The 25,345-nt window shown below is 42.3% G+C and overlaps 1 protein-coding gene across 2 annotated transcripts in view; it reads left to right on the forward strand.

Moving 5' to 3' along the window:
- The window catches only part of LOC141227055 (tetraspanin-2-like), a 255,304-nt gene that overhangs the window by 196,504 nt on the left and 33,455 nt on the right, over window positions 1–25,345 (forward strand). For both annotated transcript variants that reach the window (XM_073667198.1, XM_073667199.1), the window contains exons 3-4: window positions 22,069–22,166; window positions 23,989–24,063. In XM_073667198.1, coding sequence (XP_073523299.1) covers window positions 22,069–22,166; window positions 23,989–24,063 — 173 coding nt within the window. The remainder of the gene's footprint in view (window positions 1–22,068; window positions 22,167–23,988; window positions 24,064–25,345) is intronic.

Raw genomic sequence — 25,345 nt, forward strand, 5'->3', positions numbered from 1 at the left:
AAAGGAGATGGGAAAAAAGAGGACCCATGAGCCTTTGTGCACTGAAATTTTATTAAAAAAGTTAAAAAAGTTTTTAAACACTTTGCGCCAGGTCTGTTTAGTTGGGAGTTACCCAACAAACGCATGGATACATTATTGTTACCACTTGGCTTGAGGCTGCATCGTGTTTTAACTATTAGTGGAGTTGTGCTCCCCTGGCACAACCTCTCAAGGTGAGCACTTTTAATTTGTGTGGATTTCCTTTGTGACCAGGACTTACCCTATGTGCGCTCCTTTATTTGTTTTGTTGTTTTGGCTATGTCTACCTACAAATATACACGAATGGCTTCATTTCCTTTTAAATTCATTATTTACCCTTTTCAGCGCATAGTTTTTCAGCTAGCTGCTGAATATGTCTATTCGTGAACTCTATGCAGTGACTCTTGTAAGATCAGCTGTTTTTTTTGCTTCCAACTTCTTCAGCCATTTTTTTAACAAGGTCACCCAGATTGTCCTTCTCCTTGACTCAGGTCTTGCTGGCAGCCAGTCACAGTGATTGCTACATCATTATTTTTTACAAATAGCTTAAAATGTTCTAATATAACAAAAGAATAATCACTTACCGTTCTCCTGCCGCACTGGTTTCCTGCTCCTTTGATGAGTTCTGTTCACCAGTCTCCAGAAATTACATGGCACGTTGACACATTACCACCAATCTCCTGTTGTAGCAGTGACTTGGTACCACCACTGAGGCCACTGAGGTACGTATACAGCATATCTCAGCTGTGCTTGACTGGTTTCTTAGCCTCACCTCCTGCGGCCTGCGATGGAAGCTGTTATTCTTTTCGCAGGCAACTTTTTAAGACTGGAAAACCGATACACCGACCATTTAATGTATGGTCTGCAATCCCTATAAAGACATCAAAACCGACGAAAGACCCATTTTGAGAGAGAGGGGTTACGAAAATGAGGGGAAGGTAAACCTCTTATTACAAATAATCACCTAAGTCTACCTGTTGATAGTCCCAAAATGACACAAAAGGGATTTATGTCGTAAAATGTAAACTTTATTGAAACATATACATTTATATATTATTACACAATTCCATGAATATAAATAAGAAAAAAGAAGAGGATAAAAAGGGGGGAGGGAGGGGAAGGGGGGAGGACAGCTAGAGAAAGCAGGATGAGATGATAAAAATCCTGCAAGGGACTAACATCCCCAGATCAGCATGCTAAATGTAACAGATGTAGGTCTGTGCTGCCAGCTAGGTAGTACAAGATTGTAGTCAAACAAAGATCCTAGTCCAGATTCGGTCAAGTGGTTTAAGATCAGAAAAATACACATTAATGGGACCCTATGGCAAAGGAGGATATAGCAAATAACGATTCCCCCTGTATAGGATGTCAGGTGTTGAGAGGGTTAAGTGCTAAGTACTAAGTACTGCTTTCTGTAGTTATATCATAACAACACCCACATCAACGGAGCAGGGAGAGTAACATCAGAGGGTTAGCGTTACCTTGGGTCATGTTGACAGAGTCTGGGGCAGCTTGGAGCAAGATGCTGGGGATGTGCAGTAGCCTCGACGCGCGTTTCGCCCGGAAATGGCTTCGTCACATCCCCAGCATCTCGCTCCAAGCTGCCCCAGACTCTGTCAACATGACCCAAGGTAACGCTAACCCTCTGATGTTACTCTCCCTGCTCCGTTGATGTGGGTGTTGTTATGATATAACTACAGAAAGCAGTACTTAGTACTTTGCACATAACCCTCTCAACACCTGACATCCTATACAGGGGGAATCGTTATTTGCTATATCCTCCTTTGCCATAGGGTCCCATTAATGTGTATTTTTCTGATCTTAAACCACTTGACCGAATCTGGACTAGGATCTTTATTTGACTACAATCTTGTACTACCTAGCTGGTAGCACAGACCTACATCTGTTACATTTAGCATGCTGATCTGGGGATGTTAGTCCCTTGCAGGATTTTTATCATCTCATCCTGCTTTCTCTAGCTGTCCTCCCCCCTTCCCCTCCCTCCCCCTTTTTATCCTCTTCTTTTTTCTTATTTATATTCATGGAATTGTGAAATAATATATAAATGTATATGTTTCAATAAAGTTTACATTTTACGACATAAATCCCTTTTGTGTCATTTTGGGACTATCAACAGGTAGATTGAGGTGATTATTTGTAATAAGAGGTTTACTTTACCCTCATTTTCGTAACCCCTCTCTCTCAAAATGGGTCTTTCTTTGGTTTTGATGAACTTTTTAAGACAGGTTTAAGACGTAGTAGCTGTGGACCCAAATCTGCAACATATGAATTGATCCTAAAGGTTCATTTACACTGCGCAATATGGCACAGTGCAGTGATAAATGTCTACTAAACGGTAACATGCTTGCCAGTCGGCTGTTGTTTAACAGCCTGTTTACACAGGCCGACCTGGCACTGGATGTGCACTGAACAATCAGTAATCAATCATCTAGTGCAGTGGTCCCCAACCTTTTTTGCACCAGGGACCGGCTTGAAGCAAGATCATTTTTCCATGGCCCAGCAAGGAGGGGGTGGGGTGGGCGGGGCTTTGGTCATATGGGGGCGGGGTAATGGAGGGATTTGGAGTTTAGTGCATACTTATCATATAGTGTAGACCAGGTCCCCGCCAGGAGCTATGCCAGGAGCCCCACATAATGTGCTGTGCCAGGAGCCGCATCACTGAGGCCCCATCATGCCCTGCAGCAGGACAGGGCAGCTGTCCTGACAGCTGCTGTTCAGCTGCATTTACTTCATCCCAGGGGCGGACACAGACTGTAGTGGGCCCCTGTGCAAGAAATGTTTGGGGGCCCCCCCCGCCCTTCATAAGGCAACAAAGTTATGTAAACATAACCCCCCCCATGTGCATCTCTCACCCCCCCATGTGCAGCTCACCCCCCGTGCATCTCTCATCCCCCTCCGTGCATCTCTCACCCCCCCGTGCATCTCTCATCCACCCCCCGCGCATCTCTCATCCCCCCCGTGCATCTCTCATCCCCCCCGTGCATCTCTCATCTCTCCCCTCCCCCCATGTGCATCTCTCATCTCTCCCCTCCCCCCATGTGCATCTCTCATCTCTCCCCTCCCCCCATGTGCATCTCTCCCCTGCCCCCCATGTGCATCTCTCCCCTCCCCCCATGTGCATCTCTCATCTCTCCCCTCCCCCCCATGTGCATCTCTCATCTCTCCCCTCCCCCCCATATGCATCTCTCATCTCTCCCCTCCGCCATGTGCATCTCTCATCTCTCCCCTCCCCCATGTGCATCTCTCATCTCCCCCCATGTGCATCTCTCATCTCTCCCCTCCCCCATGTGCATCTCTCATCTCTCCCCTCCCCCATGTGCATCTCTCATCTCTACCCCCCCATGTGCATCTCTCATCTCTCCTCTCCCCCCCATGTGCATCTCTCATCTCTCCCCTCCCCCCCATGTGCATCTCTCATCTCTCCCCTCCCCCCCATGTGGATCTCTCATCTCTCCCCTCCCCCATGTGCATCTCTCATCTCTCCCCTCCCCCCATGTGCATCTCTCATCTCTCCCCTCCCCCCCATGTGCATCTCTCATCTCTCCCCTCCCCCCCATGTGTATCTCTCATCTCTCCCCTCCCCCATGTGCATCTCTCATCTCTCATCCCCCCCACATGCGCATCTTCCATTCCCCCCACTCCTAGTTAATTGTATTTAAAAAAAAATAAAACTTGTTATACTTACCCCCATGCGATCCCTGCAGAATCCTGGCGCTCGTCCAAATCGCTGACACCAGGTTCTCCTGCCTTCCGGTCATGTGACGGCGCCGTCACATGACCGGAAGTCAGAGGAATTATGAGATGTCCTGGACCCGGCGCTTTGCATGGGGCCGGGGGCCCCATGAGGAGAGAGACGCACAAGAGGGGGGCTCCGAGGGGGCTCCTACCGGCCGGGCCCCATACTGGAGTCAGGGCAGTCATGCCCTGATGGCGGCCCTGCTGGAGGCTGGAGGGGCCCCCTCTCCCTCGGGGCCCCCGTTCAATGAACCGGCTGCACGGGCGGTAGTTCCGCCCCTGCTTCATCCTGCTTCAGGACCTGTGGTGACATCACAGTTATGTACCTGGATGTCATCACAGGTCCTCTACAGGTCTACCCTGTGGGAGTCTAGAACAGTGGGCAGCATCCACCCCACACAGTGGGTGCTCTGAGCCACCGCAGACCAGAGCACACTGTCAATGTTTAGTGACTGTCTGTGGCGGTGCCGCGGACCGGCTGAAAAACCCCAACGGCCCGGTCCTGGTCCGCGGACCGGCGGTTGGGGACCTCTGATCTAGTGCATGTAGGCTGCTACTGTTCTAAGTAACATGAGCCCTGTTTACACAGGCTGACCTGGCATCAGATGTGCACTGAACAATCAGTCAGTCCACATAGTCTGCCATTGTTCTCTGTAGCGATAATCCTGTTTACACAGGCCAACCTGGCATCAGATGTGCACTGAGCAATCATTCAGTCCACATAGTCTGCCATTGTTCTCTGTCGTGATAATCCTGTTTACTCAGGCCGACCTGGCATCAGATGCGCACTGAACAATCAGTAATCAATTATCTAGTGCACATAAGGCCCTGTCACACATAACGAGATCGCTAGCGAGATCTTTGATACGTCACGATTTTTGTGACGCAATAGCGATCTTGCTAGTGATCTCGTTATGTCTGACAGGTAGCAACGATCAGGCCCCTGCTGTGAGATCGCTGATCGTTACAAAGCTTCCTGGACCATTCCTGGGTCGTTGCGCTCCCGCTGGGCAGTGTGCATCGCTGTATTTGACACCTTATCAATGACCTCGTTAGCGATTCAGAACTGAGACACGTAGCCGTGCATAAATTGGACTTTTCCGCGCCCCTCGTGCCCGATTGGTGGTCGCTACAGCGTTCTCATTTTCCGCCATGCATAAAGTAGGCAACAGAATAGCGATTCCATCCTTTGTTTCTGACCTCGTGCTGGATTGCAGATCCTAGCAGAATTCTCCGGGCTGTTGATATCCGTTCATTCGACTGAGTCCTGATTTGCGTAATTTTATGCACGCCTTTGTGACACAGTACAGTCCCTATCAAGGTGTGGATCGCTGAAATAGCTGCTGAAAGCGTCCCAACGACCGCCGAGATCGTTAGTTAGATCGCTGGGGTGGCTGAAATCGCTGGGAAGTTCTGTATGTTTGACAGCTCCCAAGCGATCATGAAACGACTCTCCAGCGATCCCAAAGCCGTGACGTAATAACGATCTAGCAATCTCGTTATGTGTGACGGGGCCTATAGGCTGCCATTATTCTCAGTAGCACGACTCATGTTTACACCGGATAATGCACTTCCGAGAGCGATGATCCTTTGTGCAAACCAAAAGATCATTTCACATGACAAACAAGTGTTTTGCTCATTCATCAGGTGATCAGCAGCATGTTTAGACTGCATGATAATCATGAAATAAGCATATTTAGAGTATGTGCAAATTGTGTCTTTTAGATCTTAATTCTATAGTATAGCAGCGGTTCGCCGGCTGTGCTTTAGCTCGAGAGTCTTTTCTGACTTTGTTTGTGGTGTTTCTTTTTTTTTACATTCTATTTAAAACATGGTGTGAATGGATCTTAAAAGTTTTATTGAACACCACATGCATAAATTGAGCAGCTTTAGCCGAGAAATACAGTAAGAAAAATTAAAATGTCACCAGCCTTGATTTTTATGTCATACTTACTTTATCAAGGATTTACTAAAATATATTTGTATCTATACTTCTTTAGCAATTAAATGTAAATTTATTTTTTGTTTGACTTTTATTGCTGTTTTTTAAATCTGTAACTACATTACAGGTTTATCTAAAACACTTTTGGTAAAACATATAGAGCGTTTTTTTTGCTCAATGCAGAGACTATAGTGCATGACATGGGTTTAAAGAGCACCATAGAAAGAATCTCTGTGCTATTCCCTGCCCCGTCAGCTTTGGCACTGGGCATAGCACTATGCAGAGATTTACTATTGCTGAATAACAGACAGCGTAAACTTAAAAGGAGGCAATAAAAGCATGCCCCAAATCTATCACGGTGGCCCACCTTGTTTGAGAGATTTGGTGCATGTTCGCCATTTCCTATTGTGTCATCTTTATTTTGTGGTTTACTTTAGACTAGTATCTTGATCCAAAAAACTGACACATCAGTATTATTCTAGTGCATCTTTTCTAGACACCTTTCCAAAACTCATAGTAATGAGCCAATATCGGCTCTTTTTGCCAAAAAAAATGATAATAATTGTGGTGCAATGCAGATAAGAAGTCTACCCCGGTGTGTTAGTTTTGCCACAGATGTCCCTTTAAGGGCCATGGAAGAAGAGATGAACAAAAATCTGATCTGATGATCTTGTTGCTATTATATAACCATGGCAGGATAAACTTTAGGCAGGAAGTCTAAACAAAGCAGCCGAGCTCCCAGTCCTCATCGGAGTAAGACATTAGATGTGATTTGTCATTAACACAACATGGAAAGCTCAGAAAGAGGCCTGCAATGTTTGAAAGACATAGAATTAATCGTTCAAAGACTCTGGTAGAATTTCCCATGAAGCTCATTTTCCATGCGAGAGGCAAGAGAATATTTTTATCTCCTTGAATTTCTAATGCATTTACAGAGGCTTAAATTACATAGAAACTGATATATTGGCCCTTAATAGATTGGAAAAAGCGTACATGTATACGATGATTGGATTTAATATTACTCAGTGAGGTATTTAGCAAAAGAGGGTCATCCATCCATCAAGTTTCATAGTCCCTTTAAAGACAAAGCACTAAAATCAATAATAGACTTAAGTGGAGAAATACGTACTATATCTCTCTAAACCCATATTGGCGTTAAAAGGGATGTATCATCAGAAAGTGATTGATTGTGTAAATCAGATTTTTATGTTAAATGTATTTTTTTTTGTGATAGTGATATGAAAATTTGAAAAACCAAATCATTATCTATAGAATTCAAAAATGTTGCAATTTTCACGCTTGGCCAAATAGTAGACTCACACTTTGTGTGTTTGTGACGCTCACAGCCCACCCTGGGAGATGGGGGTACTCGGAGCCGGGTCAGATGTTGGGGGTTGCAGTCGTGGCCTGGACCCGTTCCGTGCCCAGGGCCGTCACAATAAAACATTTAATGGGCTTTCAAGGTTTGGTGTTAATCGAGTGGATGTAATGACTACGCCACCCGTGGTTTCTGGTGATTCGCCACCAGCGCTGCATTCAGTCCTCTGAGGCGGGATGTAGTGGCAGCAGGAGATGGTGCTACTCCCCACAGGAGGAGCAGGGCCTCAGGGCAGAGGGACATGGAGGATGGGAGTTATAGTGGGGGATGTGGTACGGTGTAGTGCGGTGCCGCGTTGCAATAAGGAACCGGAGGCCATAGGGGTAGTCTTCCAAGCTTTACTCACGGTAGAATGCACAGCTGCAAGGCTTCTCCCTGCTCCTCACGGCACGCTGCGGCTACCAGGACCGGGGGTCCGACAACCTCCGGGTAGTTCAGGTGCTTTGGTCAGGACCCCGCACCAGAGTGTTCCTAGACTCCTTACTAAGTCCTCTCCTGTCCATATGTGGTGCGTGTGGTAAGACCGGGTCTCCCTCTGGTCTATGCACAAGGGTACGGGTGGCGACTCCGCTCCGTCCGTTACCCGGTGGGATCCACTGAGCCTTCCGGGCTTTCCTGACTAGGACGTGAAGTAACCAAGTCAGGTATTGGGGGCCAGTACCCCTTTTGCAGCAGGAGTCCCTCTGACTAGGCCAGAATAAAGAGTACAGGTGGCGTATGCCGTTCCGTCCATATTCTCCGGGATCCTTTTGCCTGTGGAGCTTGTCTCCTCTGCTCCCCTCCAGGCCTTCTTAGGTCAGGACCTTGACCGGGTAGAGACAGCCGTTAACTCTTGCCCGTTCCTCGACTCAAGGCCAGAGTACGAGGACCGTGTCCCCATCAGCTGCAGGTTCACACAGAAAGCCACATTCAGCGATGAAGATCACAAACAAAGACCATGAACTTAAGATGGCTGACTATTAAATATGAATTTAGTACGTGTAACCTCTAAGTGTGTTCTCCACCCTCACCCACTACTAGGTTCCCCCTACTTTTGGTTCCCCTCATCTCCTCTTATCCCGGCTGGGGCAGCACCCTGGTGCATATAAGCCCCCCTACAGGTGGGAGAGATGTAGTGATGAATGCAGAGGTGGGGTCCTGACAGCTGCACCATCCTTACCTCGAAGGAGAGATACCACACCTCATTAAAGAGATGCAGTACCCCTGTGGCGACCGAACCCTCAGGGGCACCACATACTTTTCACAGACACATGGGCATAAGCAGAAACCCTGGCTCTGGCCATTTTGATTAGTATAAAAAATTTTTTAGAGTATTTTGTAATATGGGAAAAGCCCATTGAGTAGGAGGAAGAGAGGTAAATCCATTTACTAACAAAGAATGTAGGCACTCACCAGAATGTAAAATCCATCTTCTTTATTTGCTAGAAAAGTTAAAAACAGCAAAAGAATTGGATCACACTAAGGTGACACTCGGATCAAACTCTGACATACTGTAGTTTAAGCTGAGGGTCATTAGCGTAATCGCATGAGAGAATCGACAGCTATGTAACCCCAGCCTTAAAGGGATAGTCCAGTCTACTATAAATAACTTCTAATTATGTATTATTAGGGGAAATGATCACAATGTACATATTTATAAAATTAAAAAAAAAACTTTTCCAGAGAGTATAAAGAAAACCTGGTGTGAAAGGCAATGGAGGTGCAGATAAAATGAAAGCTGCAACTGCCATTTCACGTTCAGTTTACTTTTCAATTAAAGAGTACAGATTATAGATGACATTAAGGCTATGTGCCCACGATGCTGAATTGATGTGGATTTTTCCTGAGTGTTTCTGCCTCTCCCTGGCAGAAAAAACGCAGATTTTACATGCGTTTTTTTTCCAGGGAGAAGCGTTTTTTAAGCGTTTTTGCATGCATTTTCGAATTTGTTTTTTCAAGCGCTTTTCCTAGCGATTTTGAGCATCACTTGGAAAAGTATTTGATAAGTTGGTCACACAATATAAATCCATGCAGCTGGCATGGATTTTTATTGTGTGACCAACTTTTGCTGCTTTAAATGCACCATCAATAGTAAAAAAAAATAGAATTAAAACATAAAAAATAAAAAAAAAACATTATACTTAACTCTCCGGTGGCGTGCTCCGTCCTCAGCGTCCCGTGGTGTTCAGGAAGGACCTGCGGTGACGTCATTTAGTCAGCCGACTGGTCACGCGACCGCTGACATCACATGACTAAATGACGTCACTGCAGGCCCTTTCTGAACACCGCAGGACGCCGAGGACGGAGCACGCCACCGGAGAGGAGACCGGGGGCCACAGGAGAGGTAAGTACACTGCTCAAAAAAATAAAGGGAACACTTAAACAACAGAATATAACTCAAAGTAAATCAAACTTCTGTGAAACAAACTGTCCACTTAGGAAGCAACACTGATTGACAATCAATTTCACATGCTAATGGAATAGACTATAGAAAATGGAAATTATTGGCAATTATCAAGAAACACTCAATAAAGGAGTGGTTCTGCAGGTGGGGACCACAGACCACATCTCAGTACCAATGCTTTCTGCCTGATGTTTTGGTCACTTTTGAATGTTAGTTGTGCTTTCACACTCGTGGTAGCATGAGACGGACTCTACAACCCACAGAAGTTGCTCAGGTAGTGTAGCTCATCGAAGATGGCATATCAATGCGAGCTGTGGCAAGAAGGTTTACTGTGTCTGTCAGCATAGTGTCCAGAGGCTGGAGGCGCTACCAGGAGACAGTCCTGTACACCAGGAGACGTGGAGACCATAGGAAGGCAACAACCCAGCAGCAGGATCGCTACCTCCGCCTTTGTGCAAGGAGGAACAGGAGGAGCACTGCCAGAGCCCTGCAAAATGACCTCCAGCAGGCCACAAATGTGCATGTGTCTGCACAAACGGTTAGAAACGGACTCCATGAGGGTGGTATGAGGGCCTAACGTCTACAGATGGGGGTTGTGCTCACAGCCCAACACCGTGCAGGACGCTTGGCATTTTCCACAGAATACCAGGATTCTCAAAGTCGCCACTGGCGCCCTGTGCTCTTCACAGATGAAAGCACGTTCACACTGAGCACATGTGACAGATGTGACCGAGTCTGGAGACGCCGTGGAGAGCGATTTGCTGCCTGCAACATCCTTCAGCATGACTGGTTTGGCAGTGGGTCAGTAATGGTGTGGGGTGGCATTTCTTTGGAGGGCCGCACAGCCCTCCATGTGCTCGCCAGAGGTAGCCTGACTGCCATTAGGTACCGAGATGAGATCCTCAGACCCCTTGTGAGATCATATGCTGGTGCGGTTGCCCCTGGGTTACTCCTAATGCAGGAAAATGCCAGACCTCATGTGGCTGGAGTGTGTCAGCAGTTCCTGCAAGATGAAGGCATTGAAGCTATGGACTGGCCCGCCCTTTCCCCAGACCTGAATCCGATTGAGCACATCTGGGACATCATGTCTCGCTCCATCCACAAACGTCACATTGCACCATAGACTGTCCAGGAGTTGGCAGATGCTTTAGTCCAGGTCTGGGAGGAGATCCCACAGGAGACCATCCGCAACCTCATCAGCAGCATGCCCAGGCGTTGTAGGGAGGTCATACAGGCACGTGGAGGTCACACACAATACTGAGCCTCATTTTGACTTGTTTTAAGGACATTACATTAAAGTTGGATCAGCCTGTAGTGTGTTTTTCCACTTTAATTTTGAGGGTGACTCCAAATCCAGGCCTCGATTGGTTAATAAATTTGATTTCCATTGATGATTTTTGTGTGATTTTGCTGTCAGCACATTCAACTTTGTACAGAACAAAGTATTCAATGAGAATATTTCATTCATTCAGATCTAGGATGTGTTATTTGAGTGTTCCCTTTATTTTTTTGAGCAGTGTATAATGTTTTTTTTTTATTTTTTACGTTTTTATTCTTTTTTTACTAATGGTACCCGGGTCTGGAGGAGAGTCTCCTCTTCTCCAGACCCGGGTACCATCTGCGCATTGAACCGCATAACATCCGCATGCATACATGCGGATGTTATGTGGTTCAATGCAAGTCAATGGCGGCGATTTTGCCGCGATTGCGCACAATAATTGGTAGTGCTGCAGATTTTTCCTCAATGTAATCCGCAGCGGAAATTTCGGCAGCATGTGCACAGCACATGCGGATTATCATTGGGAAACATGGCAGACAACTTAACAAGCATTTTTAATGCGTTTTAGCGGCAGAAATGCCACTGCGGAAACGCATTAAATCCACATCGTGGGCACACAGCCTAAAGGTGGAACAAGTTCTGATATGATTCTTCTTGGTATGATTTTTTTTACATGACAAAAACCTGGTATTTTAACAGGGGTGTGTAGACTTATGATATCCACTATATACATACACCGTATATACACACATTACATGGACTAAAGTATTGGGACACCTACACATTACATCTACATCCATGGGTTTCACAAACAGAACAGGGGAAAAGAAGGAAAAAACGCCATTACAGTCAGTGGTGATAGTAAAAGGTTTTATTTATTACACAAACAATATGCAATGGTTATGCAACAAAACGCTAAAAAAAGGAGGCGCATATCAAATGTCAGTTATAGTGTTACACTGATTATGGAATAAAAACAGTGTATATGTTCTGTAAAAGCTGCTACAACATGATCCAAAAATAGGATACATATAATATAATATAATAAGGTTTGTGATATACCAGGAATATGGCAGAATTTAATGGAGATTATTCTGCGATCATCCACCACTGTTGTCTTCCGTGGGCGCCCAGGTCTTTTTGCATTGATGAGTTCACCAGTGCTTTCTTTCTTTCTCAGGATGTACCAAACTGTAGATTTTGCCACTCCTAACATTGTAGCAATTTCTCGGCTTGTTTCACCTGCATGGAGAGCTCCTTTGACCGCATGTTTACTTCACAGCAAAACCTTCCAAATGCAAGCACCACACCTCAAATCAACTCCAGGCCTTTTATCTGCTTAATTGAGAATGACATAACGAAGGGATTGCCCACACCTGTCCATGAAATAGCCTTGGAGTCAATTGTCCAATTACTTTTGGTCCCTTTAAAAACAGGGTGGCACATGTTAAGGAGCTGAAACTCCTAAACCCTTCATCCAATTTTAATGTGGATACCCTCAAATGAAAGCTGAAAGTCTGAACTTCAACTGCATCTGAATTGTTTTGTTTAAAATTCATTGTGGTAATGTCTAGAACCAAAATTAGAAAAATGTCTCTGTCCAAATATATATGCACCTATCTATGTTTTATAGTAAAGTGCATGTACAAGATAATACCTCTATTGTTCGTATATAGAGATGTAAAGCGTCTGATGATTGTTTGATCAGGAAAGTGACACAGCTATTGTTACAGACATTGTCAGATGAAGTGAAGGACAGCAAAATAAATATTTTAGTTCATAAATGGAGCAACACCTCTATACGCATTTCACTGTACCTTCATCAGGGGGTTGTCTACTACTTGGACAGCTTCTTCTTAAATGCGGTAGTCCCCTGAATAAAATGTAAAAGCAATGCTTCAGCCAATAACTGAGCTCAGGGACTGTTCCTGAGTTGATGGCCCTAGCCACTAAGCCCACTGATTGGCTGCAGTGCTGTCAATATGACAACAGTTCTGCAGACAGTAACAGACACTAAGAGTTGTGGCAGTTACTCAGAGCTAAACCTGGGGAGGGTGAGTAAAGCACATTTTGATATTTTTAACACAATCTGCAGTCAGGGCACAGGGAGATTTGTAAAACGGGAAAACCAATTTAAGGAAATGCGGTATGAAACGCAGAATTTTTAAATTAAAAACTATTTAAATTTATTTAAAGATTTAGGATCATGTGTGGTTAATGATGTAGAAAATCTGTTACTGTAATTCAGGACTTTGTTTTATATCTAATAAACAGACATTCAATTTACAGCTGTAGGCAATGAGAAGAATTTAACAATATTAAATATTTTGTTGCTAAACACAGTGAATTAGATTAATTAATTACATTTATAAAGGTTGTACTGCACTATAACAATATAAATGAATAGTTACCTGCTTTCTGTGTATTAAAAGTAATATAATACGCTCAAAGAATTATGAACTGGTTTTTGGCAGAACATTATTTAAATTTTTGATTTAATCTCAGTGTTTTTAAGTTTCATAATTTAGATCTGTTACTTTGTTATGTATTAAAGAGGTTGTCCACTACTTTATCATTGATGAACCTATCCTTGGGATAGGTCATCAGTGTCTGATCGGTCAGGGTCCGACACCCGTCATTCCCGCCCATTTAGCTGTTTTCAGTGTCGGCGGTGGCCACCGGCCGGAAATTCCCAATTGCGGAGCTGCTCCATCTTCTGATAGTGGCCGTGGCTGCGTACTGCACATCCGCCTCCTATTCAAATCTTAGCTGATCGACAGGGATGCCAGGTGTCCGACCCTGACCGATCAGAAATTGATGACCTATCCTAAGGATAGGTCATCAATGATAAAGTAGTGGACAACCTATTTGATCAGACTGACAGCATTAGACATGCTCAATTTACACATCTAAGTATGGTCTAATAAGTTATTCGATACACTACATTCTGAATTATAGTAAGTCAGACTGCCAGATGTGATTATTCCATCAATCTCCCAGACCAGGAATCTGTCATTGTTCCATTTTTAGCATTGTTCCTCTAATTAAAGTTAAATTTAAGTGTGACATTCAGATTTAGACTCTTGACTACACTGATATGGAACCTTTGACGCGGAGTCACTTCTCACGGACAAGCCGTGAGTCGGGATAGTCAAGGAGTCTGAGGTCAAAAGGCAGGAGGGTACGTCATAAACAGAAGGAAACGTCGCCACTAGCCCTTATGGGCCATTGAAATCACACTGCTTTTTCTAAAAGGAGTGCTGTCTTCTATTTTTTGGAGTATTTGAAGGTTTGGTATATGCCTACGGACCTGGCACTTGTAATTTTCAACTTTTTCGCTTGCTTGTGCTGCTTTATTTTTCTGTTTTCTCTATAATAAACAGAAGGAAGAGACAAAGGCGTAGTCAGGTAACGGTCCGAGTTCAAAATGCCAGGAAGATAGCGGGTCAGAACAAAAAGGTTAAACAGACGGATGGTCAGAATGAGGTCCAAGGTCAGGCAATGAAAGATCAACAAACAGAACACAAGGCACAGACAGACAAACCACACAAAAGCTGAATGTACTTCTGGCAGAGGTCTGGGACTAACAGCCCAGTTAAGTAGCCAGGCAATCACCTGAGACAATGAACAACTGGAGACAGCCAGTGCTTCCCAGTGTCAGATTGGGCGGCAGAGCTGTCAATCAAAAAATCAAAACACATATAGCTCAGCACACCCCTGCACCAGACTGGACACTGATCTGTCTTAGTACTGACATGCCCCTGTACCAGATTGGATGGCTGAGCCGTCAGTAACTGCATCCCAGACACACTGATGGGTGGACTCGTGACAGAAACCCTGAAACAGGCTCTCTATAAAATGATCCAATATTATATATTTTTGAGTGAAAAAAGTTTGTTAACCTTTGCTTTACTCAGTATCTGGTGTCACCTCCTTGTGCTGCAATAACGTCATCTAAACCAGGGATGTTAAACTCAAATACACAGAGGGCCAAAATTAAAAACTTGGACAAAGTCTTGGGCCAACCTTGATATTTATTAAAAAACGTCTACAATTGAGGAAGTTTTTTCTTATCATCAAATATAATGATGAACCTTTTCATATGGAAACAAACTTAAACAAAATAAATGCATAATCACAAATGGGGTATACTGGAATAACATAATGTTATTTAAGAGCAGTAAAAAGATATGGCTCAAAGTCCTAATTTAAATATGTAATAACAAAAGGACAGAAAACTTAAATTAATAAATAATATAGATAATAAATTATGATGCCAACAAAAGTGCCCCCAAACACAGTATGATACCCCCACAGTGAATTCCTCCACAGTATCCTCCACACGCATGGTATAATGACCCTACTGTACCCCCCCAGCAAAGTATGGTGACCCCAAGAGAGTATGATGCCCCAACTGTAATCCCCACGCATTCCTTTATACAGAAAAATGGGCCCCACATAGTCCTCCATACAGAATAATGGGCCCCACATAGTTCTCCATACAGAATAATGGGCCCCACATAGTCCTCCATACAGTATAATGGGCCCCATATAGTCCTCCATACAGAATAATGGGTCCAACATAGTCCTCCATACAGAATAATGGGCCCCACATTGTCCTTTATACAGAATAATTGGCCCCACATAGTCTTCCATACAGTATAATGGCCCCACATAGTCCTCCATACAGTATAATGGACCCACATAGCTTTCCATACAGTATAATGGCCCCACATAGTCCTCCATACAAAATAATGGGTACCACATAGTCCTCCATACAGTATAATGGCCCCACATAGTCCTCCATTACAGTATAATGGGCCCACATAGCTTTCCATACCATATAAGGGCCCCACATATTCCTTCATACAGAATAATGGGCCCCACGTAGACCTTCATACAGAATAATGGGCCCCACATAGTTCTCCCTACAGAATAATGGGCCCCACATAGTCATCCCTACAGAATAATGGGTCCCACATAGTCCTCCATGCATAATAATCGGGGAGAGGGGGTGTACCGGCATCGCAGGTCAAATATAATTACCCTTCGGGCCAGATTTGTGATCTAAACATTTCCGGTAATTATTGTTTAGTCTGAAAATCAGCTTGGAGAACTTTAACTTTACTCTTCGGTAACCATTCTTTTATAGACTGACTTGTGTGCTTTTGGTCACTGACTTGCTGCATAACCCACTTTCTTTTCAGATTGGAAAGATGTCCTGACATTTTCCTTTAGAATTTGCTGATAAAATTCAGAATTTATTATTCAATCAATTATGACACCATCCTGGCGCAGATGCAACAAAATCAGCCCAAACCATGATACTCTTTCCACTGTGCTTTACAGATGATATGAGATTTTTATGCTATAGTGCAGTGTCTTTCTTTGTATAAATATAATGCTTCTCATTTAAACAAAAAAAAATCTATATTTTGGTCTCATCTGTCCATAAAACATTGTTCCAGTAGCTTTCTGGAGTGTCCTGGTGATCTTTAGTATATAGAAGATGGACAGCAGTGTTTCTTTTGTAGAACAGTGGCTTAAGCCCCCGTCACACTAAGCGAGATCGCTAGCAAGATCGCTGCTGAGTCACAAGTTTTGTGATGCAACAGCGACCTCAGCAGCGATCTCGCTACATTTGACACGTAGCAGCGACCAGGCCCCTGCTGTGAGATCGCTGGTCGTGTCAAAATGGCCTGGACCATTTTTTGATTGTTGAGGTCCCGCTGGGTAGCATTCATCGGTGTGTTTGACACCTTACCAACGACCTCGTTGGCGACTCAGAACGGAGACACATAGGCGTGCATTTGCGTTGCATCGTTATACAGGTCGCTACAGGTCGCCTTATCATTGCTGCATCGTTGGGAAGATCCGACTGTTTGACATCTCACCAGCGACCACATAGCGACGCCGCAACGATCCCTGCCAGGTCGTATCGTTGTCGGGATCGCTGTAGCATCGCTAAGTGTGACGGTACCTTAACTCCTTGCAGTCCTGCCATGCACGCCATTGTTTTTCAGTGTCCTGATAGTGGACTCATGAACATTATCATTAGTTAATGTAAGAAAGGCCTTTAGTTGCTTAAAGGTTACCTTGGGTTCCTTTGTGACTTTGTGGACTATTATTCAGTTTGCTATTGGAGTGATCTTTGTTGATCGACCACTCTTGGGGAAGGTAATAATGTTCTTGAATGTTGTCCATTTGTACATAATCTGTCTGACTGTGGATTGGTGAAGTACAATCTCTTTACAGATGGTTTTGTAACCTTTTGCAGCCTGATAAGCATCAACAACTCTTCTGAGGTACTCAGAAATCTCCTTTGTTCTTGCCATGATACACTTCCACAAGCTTCGTTGGTTGGTGTTGGTAAAATGCGCTCTTCCCAGCAGTGACTACTTCATCATTCTTCAGCGCAGATGTATCTCCACAACAAGTGCAGTCCGCATTACTCTTACTAACACCTCCGAGAGTATCATGCATTCTCAAAAAAAATCACAATACAGAGAATATCTGATGAAGGTCCACTATTGACCGAAACGTCATTAGCTGTTTTTTTATGGACTGTTCCGGTTTGTAAATAAAATCCACATTCTTTTGCAAAGCATCCAATTGAGTGCTGAGTTTTTCTACTACTAAAAAAAGAAAAAATGTCAGCTCATCAATGCAGCGAACTCTGGAATTCGGAACATAGCCACAGCCATGGACATCAAATGATTAAGGATTTAAAGGAGATCCAGCTCAAGACGGAGTATAAAATTCCATCATGCTTCACCATGATTAAGGATGCTATACGATATGCGTAGGTGCTACTTGCTGATCGGTGTATTTTTTCTGATTTTAATGCACTTCATTAAAGTATAGAATTTTTTACTCCGTCTTGAGCTAGATCTCCTCTATATCTTTAACAGTAATCTGTGTGAAAACTTCATTGAATACAAGATCATTGAAAAGCACTTACCGTAGTTCATGGATGTCTTTGTTTTCCACATTACTTTCCATTTAGACTGGATTCCTTTAAAACATGAGTACAGCATACAGAGTCATAAAACTTTGTGTTACATATTTCCCAAATGATTGGATATTATTATTTGGGGACTATAGCTTTTCTAATACTGATTTATATTGGGGAAATTCTATATTGTGAAAGAAAACCACAGGAACACTCCCAGTATAATTATTATTTTGGACAAGCCTGTAAATACAATAATGACATCTCCTCTTTCTAACTAGTACCCAAATCAGTCAATCAAAATTTACTATGGATAATCAGAATATCTCAACCATTAGATACTAGGTTAAAAGCATTTAACTATTTCTTTTCATTTATTTCTACACTTGAAGCAAATGGAAATGTGACATTTCTTTAATGCATCGGTAGCCAAAAACCATGATGTGTGCATGATAGCGCCCTAATGTACTAATCACAGACTGTAGGTAAATGATTCAACTTTCTTAATAAAAATCATTACAAGAATTGCAATATAGAATGCTACAAAACAATTATTTAAGCCTGTTGATATCTTGTGTTTTGCCCTGAGCCGTACAAGATAAATGAGCATCATAGTTTAGGAAACCCTTCAAGCAGTGGAAAAACATTGTTGCACATTCCAGATTCTTAATGTTTTGGAGCAACTCAGAATAGACTGTATGAAGCTTGGAAGCATCTGTATAGTGAAATAATGGGTCCTAGAAATATAGTTAGATGACCTGTAGCTTTGATTATACAGGCCAGAAAAATTGTGCTACCTATTATTAACCACTCCACTGCCGAAGACTGTGCCCGTCTGACCTCTTTTTCTCTATTGGCAGTGTTTTACTGATCTGTATAGATAATTACAAGAGTTGGTGAAGACTCCGTTTTCTATATTATATCACCATCTATAGGTGAACCTGAAAAGATGCTAATAAAAACTCAAACTTCAAAAACCCTCTGAATGTCCCCTAATCTCACGCTACTTGTTCTCCAATTAATATTCAAGGAGTTATCCAGAACTACAATATTGATGAGCTGTTCGATTCGATACGCTGGCCTTGTGGCTAGATCAGTACTTTGTGGCAGTTGCATGGAACTGCCTCCTAAATGCCGGTTACTCCTCTTTTGATTAGCCGTCCTGGAGGACTCCACTTTTGATTACCGGTCTGGAGCGTCATCACCGTTGCAGTGTGACATATACATGATGTCACTCCAGGCCAGCTAATCCAAAGCAGAACCACAGATTCCAGCAGGTATGAAGCAGTGCACAGAGTTCCCATTCAGTGGCTAAGAAATACTAAAGTGGTTGCTAGACTATGGTCCTGCAAATTGTATTACTCATCTCTATAAATGGCCTATCTTTAGGATAAACCATTATCAATATCATATCAGTTTTGGTCCAACTCCTGGAATACCCACCAGCCCGCTGAAAGTAGGGCCATGTCCATTTTACCAGGCACGGCTCTTCTTCTTTGGTAGTGCTGTGGTACCTGTTATTACTAAAACCACAGCCATTAGTCTACCATCAGTTGATCCGCAATTTGACGGAGAGTCATACCTTAATCAATCTCATATTAATGGCCTAACCTATGGGTAGGCCATCTATTTTGAAATCCTCAACCCTCTCGTATATATCTGTTCCTTTTGTAATGAATATTAGGGTGCGATTTCTCAATAATTAACATGCAGTTTGACAATTGTAGCAAGTGCTACTGGCTTTTTAAGTGTTGTCTCAACATTTTTGAGGAGGAAAGTGGTGAGGAACAAGACTGATTCATAATTACGAATACTGTACTCCCCCCGTTCTTTGAAACTGGCATACAGCTACAGGGTGGCAATTTTGACAAATTTCTCTTAACAAATTTAAATGCACTGATGATTTACCAAAAGAAATACATTTTATTGAGTAAAAGGAAATTTTATACTGTATGGCTGACCGACTGCAGCTATGAATAAATATATGAGCCACCAGTGGCTAAAATAGTATCTACCTCAGACACAAAGTAACTGGCAAGAGGTGGGTGTGAAGAGAGCAGACAGCCCGGGACATCCCCTGGGACAGATTACACTTCTGATCGTCTGCAGAAACACTACACATACAGCTGTTCTCCATATAAATGTCATGTCTTAACCAAAGCTATATAGTTTTGGATCACGGTTCTAAATTTCTGGAAAACTCCCAGTCCTGACTTGATGCTTGGCACAATACTTTTTCACTGATTAAAAAAATAGAAAGTTCTATATTTGGTCTATAAAAACGTTTATTCTGAAATTTGGTATAATTACTGCGTTCAGCTTCCATTTAAATCACGAGGCCGATGGAATTTATAAAAGAAGGCAATTATCAGGGTTAATTTAACAGTGTCACTTACAAGATGAAAGTTTTTAATTTGGATAGTGCTTAATGTTACTGTCTGATCTTGTATATTTTTTTTACATTATGCTGTAATGTATTGTATCAATGGAAGTAGACATAAAGGAATGTTTAATCAGAAAATCACAATTTTACATTTATTGGTGTTTTTTTCTCATTTTTTATATCACCATATATATTTAAACAAATCCTAAAATGTTGCATTTCTTATTCTGCCCACTATGCCAAATATTAGCCTGATACTTTATATTTTGAATAGATCACTTTTAATCAGTCACCTCATTATCACAGGCAAAATTACAATGAAAGTGATTGCTATATACAGTTAGGTCCAGAAATATGTGGACAGTGACACACTTTTTGGCATTTTAGCTGCAGTGTTTATAAAAACATATTCAAAATACAGTTATATAATCAATATGGGCTTAAAGTACAGACTCTCAGCTTTAATTTGAGGGTATTCACATCCTAATTGGAGTAAAGGTTTAGGAATTAGAGCTCTTTAATATGTAGCTGCCTCTTTGGTCGTTGGGACCAAACATAATTGTCGCAAAAGCTCTATAATGGGCTGCATGGGCTATTCTCTCATTACTCCATAATCAATTAAGCTGGTAAAAGGTCTAGAGCTGATTCCAGGTGTGGCATTTGCATTTGCTGTTGCTGTGAACAACGAAAATGTGGTCAAAGGAGCTCTCAATGGAAGAGAAACAGACCATCATTAGGCTGAAAAAAAAGGAGTGGCCAAATCAATGGTTTGGTACATTCTGCAAAAAAAAAAAAAGCGCAGTGGTGAGCTTGAGAGCTCAAGAAGGCCTGTCTGTAGTAATCACCTCCCACAAGTCATCATTGGATAGTAACATCTCCACTTTAAACTTCCATAGCTGGTAGTTATCGTTATTTAGTTTGGCCACTGAAAATTTCAATTCTGAACTGCCAGCCATTTTCCCTTGCGTACCTTATTTGGGTTTTAAAGAGATGATCCTTTCTGAAAGATTCCTTGTGCTTCACCAAGTCCTGCTGTCATCTATGCCTGGGCCCATAACCTGTTAGAGATGTGTTTAACTTCAGCAGAAGTAACAGCAATAAGACATTTGTCAAAGAAACCTTAGTTTACTTGTAATATACATGAAATGTACAAATCATCAACAGAGAAGAAAAACAAGACTCATCCTAAAATGGCTGTTATACAAGAGAATCACAGTTTAAACAAGAGAAACAGTTAGATACACTACATATTATTAAGCATCAACAGATACAACAGCGCCATCTCCTGACACTGCAATGTAACTTCTCCAGCATATAATAAGTCTGTAGCATGTTGCATGTATTTCAACACAATTCTATATAAAATTAATTTTAGTACATAATATTAAGGAGGAAACACAATTTTTTAATTTTCATTTCATAAATCAATATTACATGTGAAAATAAGCAACTTTGTAATATATCTTAATAGAGAAATCTGCTTCTTTCTCTGCCAGGACTTTTATGCTCAATATTCTCGATTCATGGGTAACATCTATATTCAGTGAAGACATACTCTCCCATTACTGAGATAGGAGATGGCAGCTGCTACTGATGAGTTCCTAAGTAGACGGGAGTGGAGGAGGGAGGAGCTCTGCTTCTAGGTCCTCCCCCTCTCTGTAGAATCTTATCATTAGCAACTGTCATCTCCTATCTCAGTAATGGGAGAATATGTCTTCACTTAATACAGATTTTTGAGAAAATTGAAAATGAGAGATCAGTCCTGATGGAGAAAGAAGAAGATTTCTCTGATATGATATATTACAAAGTTTATTTTCAGGTGAACTACTGATTTATGAAATATAAATTAAAACAATGGTCACTCTTTAACTATTATTTGTACCTTGTTCAGATGATTTTTAGCTATTAAATGACCGAGTATGCAGTATTTATTTATGTTGACTATGATTCATCTCAGATTTTTCATTTTATTTTTAGGTCTTTATGTGCTGATAGGCGCTGGGGCTCTGATGATGCTCATCGGTTTCTTTGGTTGTTGTGGAGCAGCTCGCGAATCTCAGTGTTTGCTTGGAGCGGTAAGAGAATAAGTGATAATTTAACAATGCACAGATTACAACTTTTATAAAGACCGATGAAGCCTGCAATAACCATCCTTTTAATTTTTATTTCAAAATTCAATAGTAAACATGAAAATAAGCAACTTTGTAATATTTCTTAGCGGAGAAATCTACGTCTTTCATTTCCTGGACCGAATTTTAATTCTGAAATCAAAGGAAAAATCTGTATTCGGTGAAGACAGATTTTCACATTACTGAGATAGGAGATGGCAGTTGGTGCTTATAACATTCTATGGAGAGGGGAGGAGGAGTAGAAAGTAGAGGCAGACACACATCCTGGTGCAAGTTCTCCAGAAATAACAGTTTAACTCTTTTTTTAAACTATAGATTTAAAGTGTAATTGTCATTTCGGGAGAACTTGCAGCAGAATGTCTGTGTCTGCCTTTAACTCCTCCCCTCCATAGAATCTTATAAGCACCACCTGGCATCTCCTTTCTCAGTAATGTTAAAATCTGTCTTTACTAAATACAAATTTTGCAACTTTTACCCTTGAATTAAGAGTAAAAAATCAATCCTGGAGGAGAGAGAAACAAATTTATCTAAATGATATACTACAAAGTTGCTTATTTTTATATGTACTATTGACGTATGAACTGAAAATTAAAGCGACGGTTACTTTTTAACATTTACGCCACTAGACTCATATTTCTAAAAATGAGACTTAGGCTTATTTGGCTGTGCAGGCAAATTGTCTAAGATCGATAAGGGTCTCTTTCCTTTCATTGTTCTATTAATTGCCACATAGATCTTAAAAATAAGGAATAAATATCTGACTGTACAATTATCCTTGCATAAAACTGAAAGAACATGTTTCATGCCAGAGAGACTTTCCCTTGTATTCTACTTAGAAAAAACATGAGCAGGTTCATATTCACTAACTGCAACATGATTATGAGTGCATTACATAATGACTGAATACTCAACATTCACACTGTACTTAAAGGTTGTCCAGCCTTAGGCTACAATTCTGCAGTCACTCTATGTGACTACATACTTACATTGCGTGAAGATTCTCCAGTGCCAGCGGAGAGAGTGGCGGGCATGTGACCACAAGTATGTCATTTGCATACTTTTGGTCACATGCCGACTAGATGTATGTGGTGTTGCTCTATTCAAGCATATTGAGCAAGGCCGGACACGTCTAGTCGGAATGTGGCCGAAGGTATGCAAATCACATACTTGTGGTCACATAACTGCCCGCTCCCAGGGCGTCCTCGCAATGCGCTTGATGTGAGGATTCACAAGTCTGCAGTCACATAGAGTGAGTGCAAACTTGTAACCTAGTCCCGGACAACCCCTTTAATGAAATTGTTCACTGTTGGTCTAATGTTGTCCTCTCCCAATTGAGAGCACATGAACATTATGCCAAACAGTATGGAGATATTGGAAGAGGCAGGTATTTGCCAACTGCTCTCGTGTATGGGCACCTTTATTCTGAACAAAGTACAAACTGTGACATTCCCTACTACAAGGGCAGTGCCACCACTATCTTCCTTTAGTTACAGAGCACTGAAATCGTAGAAAAATAGGCATGTTGGGTAATTCCTAGTAAATAAATGTAGGTTAACCCTTACATTAACCTACATTAATTAACCTACCATGTGTAGACCTGCTTTTTAAATAATGTCTCTGGCATATGCAGGCTAAAAGTTATATTTAGCCATGAAAAGATACAAGATATTAAGTCAATTTTTAAATATTCTTAATGTTAAAACCCAATACGTAGATAAGCTGTATGTTTATTAAAGTTGTAATGAGTTTGTTTTCTCTTTCCTTTTAGTTTTTCGTATGTTTACTGGTGATTTTTGCTGCCGAAGTCACCGCAGGAGTCATAGCATTTTTGGGAAAACAAGAGGTAAAACATATTTTTTCCTTCATTCTTAACCTGCAAAAGTGCTGACAGGATGTAACGACTGTTTGTCCAATATGTTGCAGTCATGAGGTATCATTCGTGCTGCTGTAGAGAAGCACAGCAGGCATTCTACATTGCATTATTGGAAGACAGCTAGTTATTGTTCTTATTATTTATTCTTAGAGCATCATTGATTCCATGCTGCTGTACATATGAAAAGGTTTTACGTACAAAATACATATATAAATTGCAATAAACTAACTAATAGTGACAGACTGGAATAGGCTTACAGTCTGTCAGGATTAGTGATGAGCGAATAAAGTCAAGAGGAATTGAATTCTATGCGAATTTGACAAAAATTCACCAAAATGCAGATGTTTTTGTAATTTGCTTCCACACAGATTCATCAACGTGGCGGCCAATGGAACCATAATGGGCCATTAAAAGGTTAAAAAAAATCCTTATACTAACCTCACCGCTCACCTTTCTTGCCCCTTCGCTACTCACCGTCTTCAGTCCAGTCCTCACCGCATGCTCTGATTCCCCGCCGCCCGTGATGGAATCTTCGGGCCTCTCACACTGTGCTGGACTTCGGGGTGTCATGGCACCCGGGTGGGTTTTGCACAGGCGCCCGGGTGGTCACAGTGCATGACGCCATTAACCTCCCATGCACCTGCACAGTACCTTCCCGGGCATCAGGACACCTGGAAGTCCAGCACAGTGTGAGAGGACTGAAAATTGCAATGCCAGCTGTGGATCATAGGATGAAGTGATCACCTGATGGGTGTTGGTGAGTAGCGGATGGGCCAGAGAGATGAGTGGAGGGTGAGTATAACGATTTTTGTTTATTTTTCACATATTACGTTTATTAAGCTCTGGGGTCTGGAGTGACTCCAGAACATAATAAGGGACATCAAATTAGAGTTGAATTTTCCATGAAAAACCATGCCTACAGGCAAATTCAAATTTAATCTGAACCACTCATCTTTAATCAGTGTCACAGCAGTAACTGGCACGCATTCCCAGCATTGAGCTACTCACTGTGTTCGCCGCTCTGCTCCTTCCTGTGTCAGGCCCCTGCACTGAGTCTTCATGCAGTACTTCCAACTTTGCTGTATATCCATGCTGTCTCCACCTGGCTATAGGGAGGCACAGCAAGATCCTGCAGGAATTTAACCCTGCTGTGTCCTGCAGGGTTTAGTTTCCCCAGCCTATTCTCTGCCAGAAGGGGATATATTAGGTTGCTCCTCCTCCTGTTCCCTGCCTGAACTTAGGTTCCTGTTCC

Source organism: Phyllobates terribilis, unplaced genomic scaffold (genome assembly GCF_046119375.1).
Source record: "Phyllobates terribilis strain yellow unplaced genomic scaffold, ASM4611937v1 Scaffold_2__4_contigs__length_985480577, whole genome shotgun sequence".
Classification (NCBI taxonomy): Eukaryota; Metazoa; Chordata; class Amphibia; order Anura; family Dendrobatidae; genus Phyllobates; species Phyllobates terribilis.